Raw genomic sequence first — 23,042 nt, 5'->3', positions numbered from 1 at the left:
GACATAAAAGGTAGTTAACTTGATGATTTTGACCTCTCTAACCAGTCATTTCAATATGAATATTGTAACTACACTCGCCAGTAAATGGTCAGCCTGTTCCCTGTTTAACTAAAAATACAGCAGAATGAAAAACAGTACCTTTGAAAATCTGCTGCTTGGCAGCCAACACTGTCCAACAGATGTGGACTTCCAACATGGCCGCCAAAGCAATGTTAAATGAACCGTATCACACTCTGTTGCAGGCACCACAGTGGCATATCTTTAGTAAAAACCACAAAGTCAGTGTTTTCTTGTAGTTTTGCACCTCATTTCTTCAGAGGTCACAGCTCGTGTTAAACAAAACAAAAAAAACCACACTGAACTTAACCCGATACTGACGGTCACACGTCAACTTAGCTCGCTAGCACTTCAGCTGCCGGTGGTACAGCTGGTAAAACATCCCCGAGTAGACGGCGGGGAGCTCCTCCACGGGGAGGTCGATCTCCTCGAAGCCGCGCTCCAGGCCGCGCAGCAGCAGCCGGGCCACGCGGGAGGTGATGGGCGTCGTGCGGTCGGTCTTCGCCAGCTCGGCGAGCTCCAGCCACTCGCAGCGCAGGCACTCCTGCGTGCAGAAGTTGATGTCGTAGCTGAGCGGGCCGAGGCGGCAGATGATGTACATGTCCGACATGCCGAAGGCGCCGGGGTGGTTGTGCTGCTGCCGGATGCTGAGCAGGGACCGGAACTCGGAGCGGACGCCCGTCTCCTCGAAGACTTCACGGACCGCCGTGGCACCTGAGAGGAGATTCATTAAGAAAAGATGTTTTTTAAAAGATCCTGACGAGGGAATACACTCATGTTCCCTTGTTGGAGTCACCTTGAGGGAGGAAAATACATACCGTAAAAGTCGGGTTACAAGCCGCTACTACCTTCGGTGGTTGTCCCCGCTGTAGCAAGCTAGCGCTGCTGCTAGCTCCCCGCTGCTGCTGCTACTGCCCGCGTCTCCTCTGCCCGAGTCGGGCGTCGAGTCGGGGCTGGTCCCGCTACCTTCGGTGGTTGTCGGCGAGCTAGCGGAGAACTAGCGGAGAACTATCAGCAGCGCTAGCTGGCTACAGCGGGGAGCTAGCGGGGACATCCACCGAAGGTAGTAGCGGCTTGTAACCCGACTTTTACGGTATATATCTTTTTGGTAAAAACAAACATTTGACGCTGCTTTTTGGGGGGAGGGGAACACTTATATAATATTAAAGCTGCTTTTAAAATGTAAAAAAATGAAGAAAAAAAGAGGTGCCTTTGGAGAAACAGCTATCTTAGCATCTATATCTTGTGTGCCATATTTTGTGTACAGTTACAATGAATGTATCATCACACTAAAGCGGAAGGGTTCAGCTAGATGGTTCTGTATTAGTTCGTTGAGCTCCACACTCACCAATATTTTCTCCTGGATCTGACAAGCCGCCAGGGAACTTCCAGGCATTCTTTGTCTGAAAGACGAGGGATGAAGTTAACATTTAACATCCGCTGTGATAGATGGCACTGCTGTAAACATGTATCTTAGAGTTGTATTGACATGTATACTTCAAAGAAATGTTCATTTTAGTCTTGTTTTTAAATCATGAAATCAGTGCCGTTCAGTTTTAAAGTCCTGCAAGTTCTTAAAATCGTCGGCATGGTCTTAAAGTGTAACTTTTTTTTGTGTGCGTTTGTTTTTCTTTTTAAAGAAAATCACAGCAAGTAATAGATGATGTGATGATGTGTTCAAAGGATCGTCGTATGTTTTTCTGAACTAATTGTATGAACTATTACACAGGCAGACAGATGTTCAATGTTTCCCAAAAAAAACTGTTTCACCACTCGATATTTAATAACAGTATGCTGCTGGTTAAGTTATGATGTCAGTGTTGTATATATTTTTGTAGTTAGTTAAAGAATTGTGTACGCAGTGCTTTTTTTTTTTTTTTTTAAGAAATGCTATTTCATAATCTATATATTTTCCTTGTTTTTGCAAATCCTCTCCATGAGGAACACAGATGCACTACAGCATTTATTTTCATGTATTTCATGTCAACAGAATGCTATATATATATATATTTTTTTTTTTGGGATGCTGTATCTAAAATGTGCTGATAAGAAAGTAATAAAGGGATTTTGTTTAACTCTAAGCGGTGTGTTTTTTCCAGAGTAGAAACATCTCATCCAGAGCTAAATGTGACGACAACAACACACAAAAACATCTTAACATCTTAATCTAGCGGGAAATGATGCAACCTTTCAGTCCACTGGGGGATCGGTTAGGCGTCTTTTAGGCTGATGTGAGAGTGATAACGTCCTGGTTTCTATTCAGGAAGTCCGTAACCCTCCGTGAGCTCTGAACCGGGCTCACAGCTGCCAAGAGCACAAACTCTTACTGTAGAAAACCCATTTCCAGTAAACAGCTCGAGGAGGAGGAGGAGGAGGAGGAGGAGGAGATAAAAACTCTTCCCACACTTTAAGGCCACTAACTGTTTCCCTCTGCTTCCATTAAAGACACATTATATGCTCAGAAGACTCCCGGCTGGCAGACATGTTTGTCTTCTATCAGTTATGAATTATGTTTGTTGTTTGAGCCAGATGTTGCCGTCACCATGGTTCCTTCGTCAGATTAGTCCTTCTGGAACTGAAGAGTTTAATTAACTTCCATATTGTGTATAGATAACATTTTTTGGGGGAAATTACGACAGATAGTCCCGTATTGTCAGATGTCTTCAGATAGATTTGGTTTGACCGACATTCAAGTGGGGGACCAATAAGCCACGCTGTGTTAAATCCTGGTTCTGGGTCTTGCAGTACATTATTAAAACTGATTATTTATTTTCCTGCAAGCAGGCATCTGAACTCTGAAACTTCCCATTGCGAGATAATCTCTAGTTTTCATTATATACGGCGCTCTGGAATCACAACTCCCCGGAGCTCGAAATTAATTTAATCCTCAAACTAATTGTTTTTGTCCAGTCGACACTCAAAACCCTGAAAAAGATATTAAATTACCAACGACATAACACAAAAAGCTATTTCTCCATCCAGACAATATTACTTTCATGAATCTGTTTTTGGTCATTTCTGCAACATTATCTTCACCTTCAGCTCCACAGATATTGGGACGTTTACTTGGTTTTCTTGATACTATAGCAGCTGAAATATGGACATGCTTTTCTTTTTTTGTATGTCTTCAATGGCAGCTTGTCGTGAAGGACTTGCGTGTGTGTGTGTGTGTGTGTGTGTGTGTGTGTGTGTGAGAGAAGGGAGCTACACTCCCACTCTGCATAAGATCTGCTGTGTGTATCCGGTGTATCTTGTCTCACACGAGTGTGCCCAACGCCAGGACTTCCAGGCAGCGGATGCTTTAGCAGCAGCGGATGACCTGTGGTCACATGACAACATGTGATGTTGGAATTCAGTACAGGAGCTGCTGCCTTTTCCAGAATGTTTACTTTCTTACTTTCCAGGTTGCAAAATGCACACGTTGTGCTCTCGTACTTTATATCTCAACACATAATTAGTTTTATAAATTGCGGCATCATGGTTGGAATCTTGTTATTTATATATTTTTTTTTAAAAGAGCCCAGTTGTGAGTCGGCCTCGCAGCATCACAGCGGGGCTCTGTGAGGGCGGACAGACACACACACACACACACACACACACACACAGAGAGCATTGGGCTCGTGTAAACACCTCCGTGTTTGCTTGAGGGCAGCTAATGTTGCGCGGCGCTATGTTGCTATGTTGCGCTATGTTGCGTGTGCGAGGACCCTTGGGGAGTTCAACAGAGGCAACACACAGCTCACTAAACAAACAGCTGCTCACGAGGCCGTTTCAGCTGCAGGTCGGAGCGTCACTGGCTCCGTTTGTTTGTGTTTACTGTGGACGGAGGGATCGGTTTCTAATACGCGAGAGATGCTCAACTAGCTGCCGAAATATGTCAGGACTTTTATTTTTTAGAAATGTGCCACGCTGTCGGATGTACCCAATATTAATAATCACAGCTCTGCGCTCGAACCGGCCATCTTCATATGCTGCATTCGTATTGGGGAAATAACTTAAATTCATCCTTTTTTCTAGATGTCACAGTCTCCTGGAGGAAAGTAGCAAGACGAACAAAATCTTTATTTAATCCAATTATTTTCGTCTATATATATTTTTTTATTTTTATATTTTTTTTAACAGTGCAGTGACATGTTCACCTTGTTTCTGTCTTGGACCACCAGAACTTTTCCATTCGATTCATCAATGACTGCACCTGCGAAACGAAACAATCAATCGATCAGACTTATTTCACATATTTTGCATATTATGTCCCCCTTACACACGCTAGTCCACATTTTGCAGTGAAGTAATTACTGTAAGAACAAACAAAAGAAAAGGAAGACCTGTTGGTAGTTTAGTTCAAAGTAACAACATAAAACCAGCACCACAGGGGAGGAAAAAGCTGCCGGAGCGGCCTCGCTTATTTGAGATTTTCTTCGCACGTCGCTGCTGTTGACGATCAAAAAAGTCCATACGGACAAACCAGTGGAATAAATAACAAGAGTCAAGTTTATTCCACTTCTCAAACAGCTGTACCAAAAGAGAAACCCAACAAAAGGGCCACCGGTTTAACTGCACGGCCCTAATATCCTTCAAACACAGTGACATCAGAACACACCCGTTAATTGGCGCTATACGCTCACCGGCTAGCCGCTTGGGGGGCTGACGGGTTTTGGGTTCATCAGAGCGGTTTGACCGAGGAGAAAAGGAAAAGGGAACCAAAGCAGAGCAGCTGTGGGCCCGAAAAAAACGAGCTGAAAGCAGATCATTTGGTTCGCGTAGTGTAGATGAGTGACGCCTTTCACCCTCAAGTGGTCATGGGACTGACTTGAGCCGCTTTATCGTCAGCAAAAATGGACGAACTTAATTGTTTTTCCAAAAATATATGGACTACATAAGCAAATTGTTGCAGAATATTGACGCGTGAACAAAACATCCACTAACGTCTGAGAACAGGGAGTTACACTCTTTACTTTCATAAGAGTCCAAGTGACTCAGCTGTACTTGTGAAGGATGTAGACATCCCACTTCACCATTAACATATTGCATTATTTCAGCACGTAGTGACTAAGAGAGGCAGCTATGTGCTGCTGACAGGTCCAGAGGAGGAAGAGGAGGAAGAGGAAGAGGGAAAACGGGCCACTTTCTTTTCCGGTCTCTCCGTCTGACCGACCGGGGACGGGCCTCCTTCAATGAGTGTCACAGATGTGTAAAAGAGGGATGGGTCGTCTTGAAAAGGCCCGACTTGGACTTCCAAGTGGAAAGTGATGTCATCCCCGATCCACCGAGGCCCGCCTGCTGCCGACGGAGGCTGTCATTAAGTAGCCTTCGGTGTAGGGAACAAAACGCTCACACGGAGCAGCAGGAGGGAAAAACACATTAATTATGAGACAAAAAGACCAGAAGCAATAAAAAAAACACACACACGAAAACCTGTTAATCGCTGGAGGTCACAGCTGGTTTCTGAGCCACAACAGAGTTTGATGTCTTCCGCTCGTTCATCTTTCATGTCGGCTTCTGATTTTTGGTTTTACCAGTAATTGTAGGGTGTGCTATGAGGTCACGATGCTGATTGAGAGTCTCTGATGAATTTCATTACAGATACAGAACACGTGCACACATGTACACATGCACTGCAGGACGGCGGCGAGGGCGTAGAAAAGAACGAACGGCGTCCAGAATGCAAGCACGAGAGTCTCAGTGAGTCTCGAGGCGATGCGTCGAACCGCGACGCATGATCCACGTTAATGATGCTACTTTGTTTACGGTCGGCTGCAGTGATGACCGCTGCCGTTAGCACGGATCGACCGCTCGGGACTAACCGCTTGTCGAGACGCGTCCCTCAAATGTTCACGCGGAATTTATTTACGTCATTATGTCGTTTTCTTGGAATTACTTTGAGCTTTTTGAGTTCTTGACCCTGTCCTGTGAGGTCAGAGGTCAAGCGTGGATTGAAGGATTTCAGCTTCATACTTCGGCAAAACAGATGTGACATGTATGTATGCTGTATGCTGGCGGCAGCAAGTTAACCTGCATTCTCTCTAATGTCCATCAGGGGTCGACTCCTCTGGTTGTATAGAAGTATATGCTTCATGTGTTAAAGCTGCATTCTCTCTCCTGACCACCAGGGGGCGACTCCTCTGGTTGTATAGAAGTATATATAAATGACTCTACTTCTCTTGATTTATTCCCTCAGTAAACATTGTAAACATGAGTTCATGTCTTAATCTCTAGTTCCAAGTATTCTTCAATACGGCATGATGTTCATTTAGTAAATAATTGTCCATAAATGATGATAACTTTAACCGTTTCATGATGCATTTAGTACAAAAAAACAAGATGGCGACCCAACTGGTGATGTCACGCTGACTGCGTCCACTTCAGTCTATGCTCGTTACTTGTATTACATCTTCTCACAGGCTTGGCGTAGATAAGTACCAGCATCAGTTTTCCTTTGCTTCACCACAGTGACCACATAAAGCTCACTTATAGGTGTGTAGGCCCCACTGTTAACACAAGAGCCACATAGTTAAACACCCAGAATTCCCAATGTAGGACCTCATTAATTGCACGACTTCCCTTTTAATCTATCCAGCGTCGCGCCTCCAGTGCCGTTCTCCCGTGTGATGAAAAAGCTGCGAGCCCCCGAGCAAACAAGCATCAGATCATCTAAACAGCCGCGGATTTCAGATTCCTAACCTCAGTGTCATCATTGTTTGTACCCAGGGAAAAAAAACAAAAACTTCCAAACTGAAGGATGCTCTGGACATGTTCTGACATGCTTCAAGTGCTGCAACTGTGAATAAAGGTTTTTAAAAAACAACGACACGCTGCCCTCTGCTGGACGATTAGAGACACTTCAAGGTCTGCTGCAACTCCTCCCTCCTCCTCCCTCCCTTAAATAAATATATATATAAATATATATATATATATATATATATATATATATATATATATATAAAAAAAAAGGGAAGAGGGGAGCTGACAATACTTTAAATAAATCTTGGTCTGACTAAATGATCTTAACTTAAATTCACATCTATTTTCCAGAGCTTTCAGCTGCATTTCGTGGTCTTCATCAGATCCCTGACGAGCACCATCTGCTGTTGTAGAAAGCTCTGAGAAAAACTTGCGGCAGGAGACCTTTTTTTCTTTTAGGTCATATTATTTTGTGTCGAATGACCTCGAATGACCTTGCAGGCTTAAAAATAATCAAAATCTCTACCTGCCACTCCTATTTGGTGGGTTGCGAACCCCGGCAGCCGGCTCTCCCCGTCTCCCAGCCAGAGGGCCAGCACGGCGTGGTCGTGTTTGGCGTGATGGAAGGTGAAGCCGTGGGCGGCGGCGGCGGCGGCACAGCGGCTCAGAGAGATGGGCACCCGGAGCCACACGGCGACCTTCCCCTCCGCTTTCCACAGCGCCAGAGAATCTACAGAGCACACGGAGGTTCATGGACGGACTTTAAAGAAGTATGATTAATGATGTCGCTGCTTTATTAAATTACAAAACTGCAGAAACAGACAGGAAATAGAAGATTGTTGTTTTGATGCTTAACAGGATTTGGGAGGCAAATGGAAAAAGGAAGAGAAAGATGACAAGCAGCAGAGACAGTTTGGCAGCCTGAAGGGTTAGGAAGCAGATCTTTTAAAGTGGAAAAAATCAATTTTGATAATAGAACATTCATACGTCATCTATGAATAAAACATGCCAGGTATTTTGCTGATTCCAGCTACTATATATACTTATATAGTTCCATTTCTAATGCCATAAATAAAACATATTTTACATTTTGGACTTTTAATCGATGAAAAAAAAAACTAGCAGTTTAAAGGTCACCTTGTGATGAGCGGTTTCACTTTTTTTATTGTTCACTTATTGAACAATAAACCACTATATAAATGAAAAAAATGAAGTCAGATTACGCAATATATATATTACAAATAAAAAAAGTTAGTCGCTGATATAATACATTTGAAAACCTCTAATTTTCGGTCTATTGCCCTCTTCTTTCTTTTTGCTGATAAAGGGGGTAAATGCATTAAATACTAAAATCTATAATGGACATAAGTGTTTGTTTTTTTAAATATATAAACTACATCCAAACCTCTTGAACCACTATATAGAGTAGACAGTGACACCTGGCTAAGTTATATATTTAGGGCCATGTTTGCCCTGCACGCACCTGCATCTTCTTCAACGCACGCGCGTGCAGCTGACCGCTGTCCCTCGCGCGCACACGTCAAAGCCCCCTGTTCCAGCTCGTGCATATTAAACTCATATCAGACTCTGAAGACCACCAACCGTGAAGCAATCTGCTGAATGCGCCTTCGCTGACGTCCACCGGCAACCCGACGTCCGCCAGGTTCACTGTCACGCCACCGAATCGGTCCACTTTGCCCGTTAAAGCGCCGCCGGTGCCCGTTACTTTGAGCCGTTGAGAACGAGCGGCGGCGCACGAGAGCGCGCGGACGGCTGAGCGCGCGGGACATGACGCCTCGCGGCAGAGCCGTTGGAGTCTCGCCAACGGCAAGAGCTTTAAAGCGGAGGCACACGCAGCCATGTCACTGAGCGAGCATACGTAACCGTTTAAAAGGCAACTTTAGCTGGAACTGGTTGTCCAATTTCCAACCGGCAACGTGAGAACAGTACGGTTACGTAAACATCCGACCCGGAAGTTGCATAAATACCGTAATGCTCAGGTAAAGTAGCACGAGGAGGCTCGTGTGGCGCGGCGCCAAACCCCATTCAGGTTTTGTACTATTAAGCTATTTAATACGTAAACGGTTATATTGCGAGTATTAACGTATCTTCAAAACCGTCACTGTGGTATGATTTTAAATTCGGCTGACAAATCTGACAGTTATTCCTTTTTAAACCGGTTAAATATCAACTTTTACATGTTTTTACGGTTTGCTGTGGACGTCATCTGGCTCAGAGAAGCTAAAAAGAAATGTAGATTAACCGTGGAAGACTATGAAAAAACGCTCATTGACGTATTGTATTCATGCCGAATTTTAGACTGCGTCTGGTTAATGCTGGCTATTCCATTTAATAATATATAAACATGTGTTTCTATTCGCAGATATCAAATACACTTAAAATTATATATTTTTCGAACATATTTTGTATAACTTTTTTTCCAGGCTCTTAAAGTTATTTTTTACAATTAAAACACAAACCCAATTTTATTTGAAGCAAAACGGGAATGTTTTAAAATGCAATAAAGGCAAAAAATAATAAAGGATGTCGCCTGCCGTAAAATACGCGAGGCTTTACGGTAATAGGGGGGCGGGGCTAAACTCCAACCAGGAAGTATACAACATCGCTCCGTGTTTACACATGTTTGAGCTTTCACGTGGAGGAGATTTTCACTTATTACAATGTCGTCAAAGAAAAATAAAAGCAAATCCAAAAGAGCGAGTGAAGGAGACAGTTCACTGTTAGCGAAGGAGACCTCGAGTGACTCCTCCAGCCTGCAGACACCTGGTCACGAGGGAGGAAGATGCACGACTTTAAACAGCAACTCTTTCACTGTCATCGATTTCATTGACAAAGGTACGTGTTCGGGGCATAAACACTAAAGTTTAACAGGCTTTGACACAGTTATGGTATGTAAGATGGACTGCGGTGAAGGCGGACGATCCGCCATCATTCCAGCGGCTCTCGTTGATGCTATTTTAACTAACAGTTATCTTTCATAGTGGTGTCTCTGTGCTGGAGCAGATTGGCTTTAAAATGAGTGCTGACTGACCATTGTGATGGTGTTATTCCACAGTTATTGACACAATTCATGTGGATATCTTCCTTCCTTCTTTTTAGGAGGAAATCCCCCCCTTGATACATTATATTTACATATCTAAATGTGTTTTTGTTTTTGTATATATATATATATATATATATATATATATATATATATATATATATATATATATATAATTATCAGCAAGGAAACTGAAGCTGCACTTTAAAACTATTTTTGGGAAACTGGTTTTGGCTGGTGGACCAAAATGAATGTACCTTTTTCATTCAAAAGGTATGATCAGGAAATAAGATGCATTTTCAGTCAGTAGTTAAATGAAGTACTAAGACTAAGTCCCACTGAGACAAACTACAACTTTAAAAGTATTCTTTACATATTCACAAAGCAATACATTAAATACAAAACTGCTTTCACTCTTTCTTGATATATTTTGTTTATTTCCCTCACAGCCGACGACAAAACACCTAAAAGTTGCAGATCGACTTTCGTTCAGCTGAGCCTCAATTCAATGAAGTCAGCCGGCGTTTGCCTCGGGAGGCCGGTCCTGCTGACGAGTCCCACGGGACGACAAGAGGTGACCTCTCTCTTCTTTCCTCTCCTCAACAGTTTCTATGACAGATAGGTTGTAAACAGCTGCATTGTTATTTTAAAATCTCCCCTAATTAACATTTTAAAATGTGAAAAGCTGTTTTCCGTTAGCATCCTTCTGAACTTTGATTTGACGAATCGTTCCTGTTCTCGGGATGCCATCTTCCTTCACCTTTTAGCTGCCTGTAAAATACATTTTCAGCTCTGAATCCTTTTTTAATAACCTGCCTACCTTCCAGGTGTGTTCAGGTTGGCCCGTCGTCTGCTTTCCTGGTGGAAAAGTGGGTCTTCAGAAATGTGCAAAGAATAACCTCAGAGTGAAGTCTGGGGACGAGGTGACGTTGCACCCTCTGACGGGTCCTGTGCTCCGGGCTGAGGAGGTGGTTCTCTCAAACAGGTAAACCATCTCGCTCTCATTGAGGTCATATTTAAGTATCATAATCACAATGTACTTATTGTTGTATTACATTCTAGTTGCTTGTTTATGAGGTAAAATGTTCGTGGTGAAACTTTTTTTAAGGAGATATGGATTCAACTTTGTTTCAGAGGTTGTAGTTTGCGGTGCTTTTTAATTTATTACCTTACATTGAGAGTTTTTTCCCACTTGTTTTTAACAATCTACTAAATTTTATTGATGAAAATCTGCTTTATACCTCTGAAAAAGCTTCTAGATTGCCTTTCATGGCTTAAACGCCTTTATGTTGTGTAATGCAGGTAAATGCTGCCACCTGCTGGTTACATCTCGCAACTGCAGCTTGAATGCCAAACTATCAATTAGTACCATCTAGAATTGTATTCATCCACTGCATGGATCTGTAATGATCTTTACCGACACAAATCTGTTTTCATGTTGTGACATTATTTTGATTGGATACTTTCCATATTTTAATGTTTAAAGATTTAATGTTATATTATCAATGTGCATGATGATTATAGGTCATTCGTCACACACATATTACTTTGATTCAGGGCTAAAGATGACACGCTGGAGACGGACGAGTTCAAGAGCTTCTTCCTGCGCTCTCTGGGTCAGTGGGTCACTTCTTTACGTCACATGTTTGTCGGCTCAAAGACTTTTCTGATTCTCTGTATCACGATTTAGTTCAGATACAATAATAACCCAATCCTTGATGTAATGAATAGAACGAGGGGCAGCGTTCCTGTAGTTGTTTAGCTTAGAGGTCACGATGAAGGTCACGTTTTGACCAAACAGGAAAATGCAAAGAAAAAATATGAGTGTGCAACTTTTTAAATTGTTAACTGCCTAAATTTGTAAACGTTTGTGTTTGTTCTGGGTTGGGGATACTTGTCCCGTTCATGCGAACATTTGCGTACGATCATCTTTTTTTTAATACATTCACAATAATTTGCTGACCATATAGAGTAATTTCAGATTCATTTGGGAATAAATACGCTGGTGTTCTGGTTTGTCTCGAACTGTTCCTGTGAGGTCCTGTTTTCCTCTCGTGCTCTATTTCCATTATCCGTCATACATATATTGACGGATGGATCATTCATACACTTTAGACTCTAAGACCATGTACAAATACCCAATTTCTGTCCAGAGTGAGTGATGCTTTCCTTTGGTTTGAATAACTCTACTGGTTTGTCTCCGTCTTGTGCCAGTTGGGAACGTCCTCTTGCCAGGAAACATCGTCTCCCTGACCTACTTCGGCCGGTCATGCAGTCTGCGGGTCGAGGCCATAACCGGGGAGGACGGCGTCACGCTCCACAGACCAGCTCCTGCCCCGGGACTAGAGGAGTCCTCCTCCGTGATGGACGCCACCTCGGCCGACCTCTCCCTGCAGCTCAGCCTGCTCACCGTGGACGACGACGACGACGACGACGACGGCGCTGACGAGTCACCGCGGGCGCCGCCTGGTGAGCCGGGCCCCGCGGCCAGCACCCCACGCCGACCGGCACACCTCTTTCCTGTCTCCTCCTCCCTTGCTCCTTGCACACCGTCCTCCCAGAGTCCTCCCGCGGCGCCGGCGGAGGACGCCGTCAGTATGGAGGGCCCACTCGGCTCAGAGCAGGCGGAGAAAATCCCCACAGCTCCCCCTGGTGGTGCACTGAGCACAGACACCTTCTACTGCCTGTCCTGCTCCACTAAAGTCAGAGTCGGACTCAGAGCAGGGCAGGAGGAGCCGGACGCACAGGCTGCAAGGTCAAAGGTCAAATACAGCATGATCGGAGGGCTCAGCAGCCAGTTGGATGTCATCAGAGAAACCATTGAGCTTCCTCTGAAACACCCCGAGCTCTTCTCCAACTACGGTACGTCAGACTTTAATCATTAAAAGAAAAAGCGAGAAGGTCTAACTGGGAGCTGTTTTCCCCTGCAGGGATCCCACCGCCCCGCGGAGTGCTTCTGTACGGGCCCCCCGGCACCGGAAAGACCATGATAGGACGAGCCATAGCCAATGAGGTTGGCGCTCACATGACGGTGATCAACGGCCCAGAGATCATGAGCAAGTACGGCCTCTCTGTCCCAGTAGGATGTCATACTTAAACAGTGGTTTAAATGACTTCAGTAAACATCTTGTCTTCTTGTTTTTTCAGATTCTACGGTGAAACCGAGGCGAGGCTGAGGCAGATATTCACCGAAGCGTCTCAGAGGTAAACGCTGTCGTCGATCCAGCCGATCACGTCCTGAGATCACCGTCGCCGGCACGATCCCACTGCGGCTTCTGTTCATGCACATCACAGCCTCTGTCTTTTAGGGTCTTATTTTGTATTTTTGTACTGAATGCAATGTGTTAGATTTATATTTGCTTCTCCTGTGCTCACTGAAGTGCACGTGAAGCCGTCATATCATCAGTACAAACATGGCAGTACGGCAATGATAAGAACAAGTAAAGGATCCGAGCACATTTAATAGAACGGAGCCAATGCCATTTTATTCCCAATTTAAAGGTTTTGTCTCGTTTTATGAACATCCCGTCGAGGTGTCGGTGGATAACATTTCTCAATTTCTTTCCCATTTTTTTTTTTTTTTCTCTCACCATTTTTCGTTTCATTTGCAGACAACCTGCGATAATCTTCATCGACGAGCTGGACGCTTTGTGCCCGAAGCGAGAGGGAGCGCAGAATGAGGTGGAGAAACGCGTCGTTGCTTCCCTCCTGACTCTGATGGATGGGATCGGTTCAGTAAGTCTCCTCTTTTGCCGTAGCTTCACTCTCGTTCCACTTTGAGTGACATTTGCGCACTAACTTCTAGCGCTGCAAAAATTAGTTTCGCCTTTTTCGAAAAGGCCAGATGCACCGAACCAAACGGTTTCGGTTTTGAAAGCTCCTTTTAACTATCCTAAACCAAAACAAAAAAAAATACAGTTTTCTAAGAAAATGAAAATGATCATCAGTCAACAAAATGATTACTCGTTTCTGCTGGACATTGAGGTTCTAAAACGGATGACGCGTCCTCTTTTCATTCCTCGGCCGGCGCTGACGGCATGTCATGTACAGCCTTTCTACTTCATTCCGTCAAACCGTCGGCATCGTTGTTTTACGAGGAGGTCTGCTTAACGTTCACCAACGCCTGCTCGTCGTGCCTGGTGGACTGAAGGGTATCGGCTCTCCGTCAGGAAATGTCCTCATCGCAAATGCAGACTGTCGTGCGGAAAACCATCAAAACCGTCCCTGCGTGCTGGACGCCCTTCAGACGCTGTGGCTCGTGTCTCTGGGGTGCTGTTTGTCCTCCGAGCGCTCTGTCGGTGCCTGATGATGAGAAAAAAGATGATTTCCCCACCCACCCCCCTTCCTACACACACACACACACACACTCAGTGGGAGCCTGGGAAACAAATCACCAAAGGTTGCCATGACCTGCCAATTTGGCGGAGCTTTATCAGCAAAGTACATCTCCATGAGCCCGGGCAGAGCGGAGCCTTCATGTGGATTGGTGACATTACACAGATGCACCTTGGCCCCGCCCCCGGCTCCGGCCTGTTTTTTCCAGGCCAGATCCAAGGTCATCAGCCCTGATTTGGCTCGTGGAGTGCAGATAAAAGCGCTTCCTGCTCCTCGGCGTTCTCGTTCTCTTCTCTCTTTTTTTTTTATCCGTATGCGGGGATGAAAGGTGGAAAAGGGAAGAAGGGAAAAAAAGATCATCTTGTGGGCGAGAAGAACAGGGGTCTGACATAAGTTTAGCGTCGGCCCGGGGTCAGATACTCTCTCATGAAAACTGTCCGGAAAGAGTCGCGCCTTCATGAAGTTGAATACTCGGCTGTTTCCCTTTTGCTCCTAGAAAGTGGATCTCGGTGACTCAGAGCTACAATGTAACTTACTGGTTTGCGTCTCAGCCAGCGCTGCAGATTCCGCATCCATCATCTGATACTTTGTCACTTTGATGGCGTTTGTAAAGCAGCCGTATAGTCGCCACAGCTGTGTGAGTGGACTTCAATAGGTTCCCCTTTACTGCGTCGACTGGAGTAACACGAGCAGCGGCTCGTTGGTTAGAGCTCCAGATGGAAACGTCGATTTAAAAATATCTTTCTGTCGTATTTGCTCTGTCACTAAATCCTGACAGCAGTACATGAGGTTTCCTCTGCCTCATTTTAGTTCTCCTAAAGGCATTTGCAAGATTCTACCACAAACGAAGGAAAACGGACCAATCGGAGTCATTAAAAGAAGGCAGATCGATGTACCTGATTTTGTTTTTCACAAATTAGCTATCTCGTGTACCACCTTCAGGATATAGTGACAGTTTAAGCTAACCAATAGTAGCTTTAAAACACATACAACACACAGATCTAATGCCACGGTCTGAATATTAGTTTAAAATAATAATAATGGCAAAATGATTTTGTTGCCTCTAAAATGAACCCATTAAGAAAGGGGGCCTGAGTCTGCCGAACCTGCAAGAATACTTCCACGCGGCCCAGCTGAGATATGTGCATAATTGGTGTAAACTGGACTATGAAGCAAAATGGAAAGAAAGGGAAAAATCATTTGGAATGTACCCGATACAGAGTATAATAGGAGATAAGGAAACATTTAAGAAAGTTAGAAATCAAATGGATTCGATCACAAAATTCACCTTGGAATTATGGTTCAAATTACTTAGACATAATAAGGCGGAGAAGAACGCAAACATATTGAAATGGGTGGCTTTTGATAGCAGTTTTAAACCAGCTGGGCGCGGTGGCGGAGAAGGGCATTAAGGCATGGTGCACACTGGTGGAGAAAGGGAGGATAAGGAGTTTTCAAGACTTGAAAACGAAATATGACCTGGATTGGCGGGAATTTTACAAATATTTACAGGTACGGGATTATCATGGGAAACGGATTGAACAGGAGCTCTCTCTAGTCAACAAGGTGGTGCAAGTAATGATTGATGCATATAAAGGGAACCGGTTAGAACTATAACTACATTATATAAGGCATTGATGGATGACAAAAACGCAAGAGTACATACAAGAAAAATGGGAAAGAGAATTTGACATGGAAGATAACATGTGGGAAAAACATAAAACAACAACCTGTTCGCGAGCTTGGAGAGAGTTTTCCTGGAAAAATCTGATACGGTTCTTCTCACACCTAAAATATCAAATAATTATTCTGAAACAAGAAAGTCATGTTGGAGAAATTGTGGGTCATCTGAAGCCAACCATGCACATATATTCTGGAATTGTCACAAAATAATAGGGTTTTGGGGAATGGTCCATAGGATAACACAAGATATTCTGGGATACGAATTCCAAATGAATCATAAGCTGATGTATCTGTGTATGTACACAGAGAATGAGGTACATGATGGGGACTTGTATCTATTCTAGATACTCATGGTTGCAGGTAAAAAGGCCATTACAAGAAAATGGGGGACGGAAGATCTACCCACTCAGACCCATTGGGTGGACACAGTGGGGGAAATCAACATTATGGAAAGCCTGACACAGGCTACGGCTGACAGGATCACGGATGGACAGTAAATGGAGGAAGTGGACTCTATGGCAGTTGACACAGACTTGATATGACAGCAGGTTTTTCATTGGTTGTTTTTCATTCTGGTTGTCGATGTTGTTGTTGACTTGTATTGGTGTACTTATTGTTGAATAAAAAAAAAAAAATGAACCCATTAAACACCGACACAGCCGGCCATGGCATGAAAGCAGGATAACCAGGACTGATCTGTGCTTTCCTTCCAGGAGGGTCACTCCGGTCAGCTGTTGGTTCTGGGGGCCACAAACCGGCCCCATGCCATCGACCCCGCCCTGCGCCGACCAGGGCGCTTCGACAAGGAGCTGGAGGTGCGTGCTAGCACCCGCCGTAGAAATAGGATTGTTTTTCTGTATTATTAATATTATTAGATCACACTGCTGGAAATATCTCCCTGAAAGTGCTCAGTCCGTTTGAAGCTGTGGGGTTCCTCAAGGCTCCTTCTTGGGGTTCCACCCCTTTTCAGCAATTAGTGTAAAAAGAAACGTTCCGTTCTCCCGTTCATTTTGCTTTTGCTCTTTCGTGCCGGCAGGTGGGCGTTCCGAGTGCCGCAGAGCGGGCGGATATCTTGCAGAAGCAGCTGAGCTTCATGCCGTGCAGCGCCGCCGCCGAGGAGGTGACGCAGCTGGCCGGCGCCGCTCACGGATACGTTGGCGCCGACCTCGCGGCTGTTTGCAAAGAGGCAGGCAAGTAAACTCTGTAGAGAGTCAACGTGCGTTGGGATATAAAAAACAACACATGTTTTCTAGTCGTGGGCACCTGATGGCCGTCTGAATGTGGCCTGCAGCGTCGCCCACATTCCTTCTTTCTGTCTTCTTGGACCACGCGATGCACAAAAATGTCCCGGCGAGGAAAACGTTTCTGTTGTGACAGTCATACAGTTGTGCAGTTGTCTCTGCGTTGGTTTCCTTCATCCCGAAACCAACATAATTTGGGAAACCAAAACAAAGGCGCGCATGCCAGCTGGGCGACTTCAAGCGTTCCCGGTTCTGCCTCGTGGGCTCTGGCGTCCAACCGGCAGGCGAACAATAGTTTGTTATTGCACATTCGACTCCTCCTCATCTCGTAGCACTTAGCCCCAAAAAAACCACAATCCCTGGTGACTTATTTCCTCCCAAATTAGTTTTTAACAATTTTCCAAGATGTTTTCTGACATCTTTGAACGCAGGAGGGTCAACCGCCCTTTTTGATATTTGCCAAATAGGAAGTTGTGAGTTACTGTGGTATTCAGATCCCAGTGAGAGAAAACCACCGAAACCACCACTTGTTGTGAAATCCACCTCGCATCCCGAGGAGCAGCGTGCTGGCCTACATAGTGTGTGTGTGTGTGTGTGTGTGTGTGTGTGTGTGTGTGTGTGTGTGTGTGGGGTTGTGCGAGCACAAGCACATTTGTTGTTTTCCTGCGCCTGACCCCGTGTGGCTCCTGGGTGGGCCCCAGCGCTCGGGGTACGTGGCGTATTGCATTTCCAGCTGAGGGAGCCGGGGGCTGCTGTGCGGAAGCAGCGTGATTTACCGTCCGCATGGGGCGGACGTGACTGGCAGCGGTTTTCTGAGAAACCCCTTCCTCGCCGCCCCGGTGGGAGACGGCGAACCTCCCCAGACCCCGCTTGACTCGGCTCACTTCCCCCTCGGAGTCTCCAAAACCCCAAATCGCTAAACAAACACGAGCCAGATTCAGGATGCGTTTAATGCTTCGTTTGTTTCTGTCGGCTCGTTCAACCTGGAAGCGACGTAGACGTGAAATCCAAACCCAAGGCGAAACACGATGCCACCGCAGCTGTAAAGGAGGGGGGAGGGGCTTCCACCAATTATCTAATTCACGATGAAAACAACATGTATTCACAAACGGGATTGTAAATGTAAATAAAGTGCCAGAGCGCATAAAGAAACTCATCGAAACATCGACCAGCAGTGTGTGTGTGTGTGTGTGTGACTGTATGTGTGTGACTGTATGTGTGTGACTGACTGTGTGTGTGTCTGTGTGTGAGACCGTATGTGTTACTGTGTGTGTGTGTGTGACTGTATGTGTGTGACTGACTGTGTGTGTGTCTGTGTGTGAGACCGTATGTGTTACTGTGTGTGTGTGTGTGACTGTATGTGTGTGACTGACTGTGTGTGTGTGTGTGTGTGTGTGTGTGTGTGTGTGTGTGTGTGTGTGTGTGTGTGAGACCGTATGTGTTACTGTGTGTGTGTGAGACCGTATGTGTTAGTATGTGTGTGTGAGACCGTATGTGTGTGTGTGTGTGAGACCGTATGTGTTACTGTGTGTGTGTGTGAGACCGTATGTGTTACTGTGTGTGTGTGTGTGATACCGTATGTGTTGCTGTGTGTGTGTGTGTGTGTGAGACCGTATGTGTTGCTGTGTGTGTGTGTGTGTGTGAGACTGTATGTGTTACTGTGTGTGTGTGTGTGTGTGTGTGTGTGTGTGTGGACTATTGAGGATCCCTCCTCGCCAAGCCCCCATACTGCCACACTTTGCACACACACACACACACCTGATATCTGTTTTTTCCTTCTTTGCTCACGCAAACACATCAAGTAGGAACTGCAGTTGTTTCCTTCTGCCTCTCCGGTAACAATGAGCTGCTGGGGAACGTTCGCTCCGTCGCACCGCTTCCTGTAAAATACTGAATAGGGTAAGGGGGGGGCGATGTTGCGACACGCTCACGACCCCACCACCACCCCCACCATCACCACCACCACCTTGCACAGCTGCAGAGAAGCATGATTCTAGATGCACGAACAATAAGCGTGTTATGGGGTTCACATCCTGCCTTCTGCACAACGTCAACCTGCTTATAGATCAGAGAGACTAAATCGATTCTTCATCTCTGAACGGCGGAGGGAAGGAGGGATGGAAACCTTGATGTCATTCAGGGAAGTTTTTCTTGTTTGTCCGAGTCGTCCCGAACCCCAGAAACAACTTCTTGACGACAGATGTGTTGCGTAATCATCTCCTAATCACGGCTGATCGCGGACCGGCCGGTTACACACACACGCACACACGCACACACACACACACACGGCCGCGCACACACACACCCACACACACACACTCACACTCACACACCAGATCTATGAAAGTCTGTTTCTCTGGGCTCGCCTCAAATCCCCTTTAAGCCTCCGCTGAGCACACGAATTATTAAGAAAGTCTGCGCTTTACATCGTGTGCGCTGACCGAGGGAATCCAGGTTGAACGCCGTGATCCTTTAATGAGAGGTAGGATTTAAAAAACCTGGAGAGAAGGAGCAGGAATGTGTCTCAGTATTAAGAAAGCACCATCATGTTCACGTGTACCTTTTCTTGCAAAATACATTTGTGTGTATTGGCTGTAAAACAAACAAAAACAACACATTTCTGAATCAAAATGAAGGTAATTGTCTATTGATTGAACGTATTATTCCCCTAAAAGATAAACAAATGGTTACACAATGAAAGGAAACGATAACAAAGTATTTATTTATTTATTTGGTGTTTTGGTGGAGATTGTTGTCCATTTGTTGTGTTTACTCTCATTTATTCTGGTTATTCCTTTTAATATGGAACCTGTATTTAGATCCATAATATAATTATCATTAAATTAAAAAAGTTCAAGGAGGGGTTTGGCTGAAAAACAAGAGAGTTGGAACTATTCAGCATTTCTCAAGAAAGGAGCAAAGAGTTAGTGAAGCCTGAAACATAAACATACTTTTGTGTAATTGGATTTTCCTTCCTCTCATGAGCGGCCAAAAAAACGTTTCTACTTTAACCTTTCTTCTAGTTTACCGACGAGGTCGTTGCCCTCCAGAGTTTGACGAGATTGGTGGAACGTTAAAGAAGTTTGCAGAAACATTTCGTTGTTCTTCTTCGCTCGCGCAGCAGATGCTCTCACTGTTTAAGTCGCCTGTTGACGGTCTGATGACATTTTGAAGGAAAGCATATGGACAAGCATCTCAACTCAAAGTGCATGATTCCATTCCACCGTTTTTGCAGTTGAAGCTGAACTGCATTAACCTTAAACGACGCCCTCTGGTGGGCAAATGTTATATTGCAGGGAAGGTAAGCAGCCAAGCAGTAGAATGAATAAAAAAACCCTTCATGACCTATTCAGAGATTTAGTGCCTGAGAATCTTTTATTTCTTCTTCATTGAATCAGTAACAATTAAACCACGCCCACCTCTAAGTCTCCTGTGGACGCTCACCCTGAACTCCATCCGTCTCCGTTACCGAGTCTCACGCGGACATGGCTTTCATCACGGCTCTCCTCGCGGCTCTTGACAGATTTACGTGCGCGTTACGCCGACGTGCTGGACGGCGTTAGTCACGGCAGAGCAATGTACGGCCCGCTCTGTTTGTGCTGCTCCACGTCTCCGTCACATGGCGGGAAATTACTATAAGTGCTGTACTAATGCACTTCATAGTTCAGGGGTTTCTGGAAACTCTAGAGTCTGATGCAACAAAGGAAGTAAAGCACGAGGAGATGGATTTGTAATTCTGGCCCACGGGAATGAGTTTGACATTAAATTGACATGCAGTAAATTTGAGCAAAGGCCGACGTCTTGGCTCGCTGACGCCATTAAACTCAACCGGGTTGTTTTCACATAACCTTTATACGACTTGTCTGTGCAACGAACCAGACGGTGCACGGTCCGGGACGTCGTTGCACGGCAGCGGAGCGACTTTGATAAGAGAGGGTAGAAAATGGCCCCGGCTGGAGAAATAAAACCTGAAGGCCTCTGTCGAATGTTCTTTGCAGCCTCTACTTCGTCCTCAAGTCGCTGTATTCGCTCCAAACCAGTTGATTTAAAAAAAAATTATATTGCGCCGGATGTGTATTTGGGGTCAGTGGCGGTTCGATCCGCATGACCCCCAAAGTCTCTCCCCTGGAGTTCTGCAGCAGCCGAATGCTCAGCATGTATGTCTAAGCTTTAACCTTTTTTCAAAAGTGAGCTTAAAAGTCACTTGACAATTGATTGGAAACACGACTGCTGAGGCCTCAACCCGCCCACAAGCACCTCCTTGTGTTCACAGATTCATATCATTTCACAACATTTTAGAGACAAAGCCCCAGTTGGCCGTTGCAGAACCGCATAAATCTGTTTACTGTATCCAGAAGTACAGAAGATGACGGCACGGGCAGAACCGCACGATAAAGAAACCGCCAACAGAAGGAGATTTCCTCCGCCATGACAACATAGCCACCTTTATCGGGCCCTCTCAGTGTTTTGTTGCAGTCTCGTGGAGCCTCGCAGACTCTCGGGGCGTCGCTCTGTCGTCCCGTTGCCGTCCAGCTGATCCCGGCGCTCTCAGATGACTCATTTGCACTGTGTGTGTGTGTGTGTGTGTGTGTGTGTGTGTGTGTGCGCTTGTTTGGTTTGTGCCACATCCGGACATACTGTTTACAAGCCTCTCTAAACAGGGGAAGCCCACTGGAACAAAAAAAGAAAAAGGGCAGTAAAATTGATTATGTGGAATAATAAACACGCAACTCTGCACTTTGTCAGCTGAAAGCTTTTTTCCGGGGGGGATTTGCTTCCTTGTTATATTTGACGGCAAAGATCAGACTCAATATACGACTCCTCCGACTTGGACCTGAATAATTTACTCGGTAATTGTGCGGTAAAAGAGACTAAAGTTAAATACTTCCTGCGCCGAAGAAGAACAAAAAAAAAAAAATGTCTGCAAAAATTAGTTTTGAGTGTTTGAGTAAACGGGCTGAACGCCGGCTGCTGTTTACAGCGGCAGCCCGGCCTTATAAAGCGCTTTCCCCCCGACTCGTCTGTCCTTTTAAAGACGCTCCAGGAATTTCTGGACAAGTCACATAAATATCAGCCGGATCAGCATGTGAAGTTTATTTGAGGCCTCTGTTTATAAAATCCGGAAATGTGCTGCTTGTACTCCTTAACCCCGGCACTTACCTTTACCCAGTGGCGTGTGTGTGCGTATGCCTGCACACGTTTCTTTGCATATTTAGTGTGTGTGTGTGTGTGTGTCTGTTTGTGTGTCCGTGTGCACTTTAGGAGCACACATTATTGCAGGCGCTTCATCTCCGGGAACAGATGTTGGGTTTTGTAAATACAGGTGCAAAGAGCGCTGCGGAAGCCACGGCGAGTAATGAAAACGTTCCAGCGGTTTTGGTGATGCTGTAATGCCCAATCTATTTCGCAATCTGTCCGAGGACGAGCGCCGCGGGAGGAGAGCTCGCGGGTTTTCGCTAAACAAGGTCCTGATCCCCACGTCCTGCCCGCCCAGCACACTGTTGAAATGGGGAATGCACCGCTGAAGGACTTCTCTTGACGCACCTTCCTGGACTGCTATCTCTGACAACGCAGCTCTGTGAGGTTTTCCTCTTTTGAAGTCTTCTTCTGGCACTTCCTACCTCATTTTCTTCTTTCTTTCTTTTTATTTGTTATGCTCTTCCGCCCACAGAAGTTACACTACATGATGCAGCTGCACAGTGCACACAATGCAGTGGTTCATATACCCGCGGATCTTTGCGGCATAAGCGCATAATAATATAAATGTATTTATTAAGGACTCCTTAAATCAGTTGTCTTTATTAATGGTGGACGCACTAATGGAGACGCATCTTTGGTATTTTTGTACCACCACTGGTGTCACCTGTCCTCTGACACGCATGCCGATGTCTTTGATATGATTCTATATGATAACATTCTACTCTGGATCTGGAACAAAACACTGCTGCTCTTTTGAGAAATGCTGCTTTTGCTTTAGTTTTTGG

General features: G+C 45.2%; 2 protein-coding genes across 2 annotated transcripts in view; one reads left to right on the top strand and one right to left on the bottom strand.

Moving 5' to 3' along the window:
- Window positions 1-83: 83 nt before the first annotated feature.
- Window positions 84-8,599, bottom strand: nudt6 (nudix (nucleoside diphosphate linked moiety X)-type motif 6; the record flags this gene model as incomplete). Its single annotated transcript, XM_079228573.1, has 5 exons — window positions 84-771; window positions 1,406-1,460; window positions 4,197-4,252; window positions 7,265-7,468; window positions 8,341-8,599. The coding sequence occupies 5 exons, from the start codon at window positions 8,597-8,599 to the stop codon at window positions 401-403; spliced, it is 945 nt and encodes a 314-aa protein (XP_079084699.1). The 3' UTR covers window positions 84-400.
- Window positions 8,600-9,419: 820 nt separating this feature from the next.
- afg2a (AFG2 AAA ATPase homolog A) overlaps window positions 9,420-23,042 on the top strand; it is a gene marked incomplete at its 5' end in the record, with an annotated part of 97,838 nt that continues 84,215 nt past the window's right edge. Inside the window, 10 exons of the mRNA XM_079228262.1 lie at window positions 9,420-9,594; window positions 10,249-10,373; window positions 10,627-10,784; window positions 11,357-11,415; window positions 12,014-12,661; window positions 12,730-12,859; window positions 12,947-13,003; window positions 13,411-13,534; window positions 16,531-16,632; window positions 16,854-17,007. Of these exons, the coding sequence (XP_079084388.1) occupies window positions 9,420-9,594; window positions 10,249-10,373; window positions 10,627-10,784; window positions 11,357-11,415; window positions 12,014-12,661; window positions 12,730-12,859; window positions 12,947-13,003; window positions 13,411-13,534; window positions 16,531-16,632; window positions 16,854-17,007 (1,732 nt within the window). The remainder of the gene's footprint in view (window positions 9,595-10,248; window positions 10,374-10,626; window positions 10,785-11,356; window positions 11,416-12,013; window positions 12,662-12,729; window positions 12,860-12,946; window positions 13,004-13,410; window positions 13,535-16,530; window positions 16,633-16,853; window positions 17,008-23,042) is intronic.

This window comes from Taurulus bubalis (assembly GCF_910589615.1).
Source record: "Taurulus bubalis genome assembly, chromosome: 13".
NCBI classification, from domain to species: Eukaryota; Metazoa; Chordata; class Actinopteri; order Perciformes; family Cottidae; genus Taurulus; species Taurulus bubalis.
This window is presented reverse-complemented; position numbering and strand designations above follow the sequence as displayed.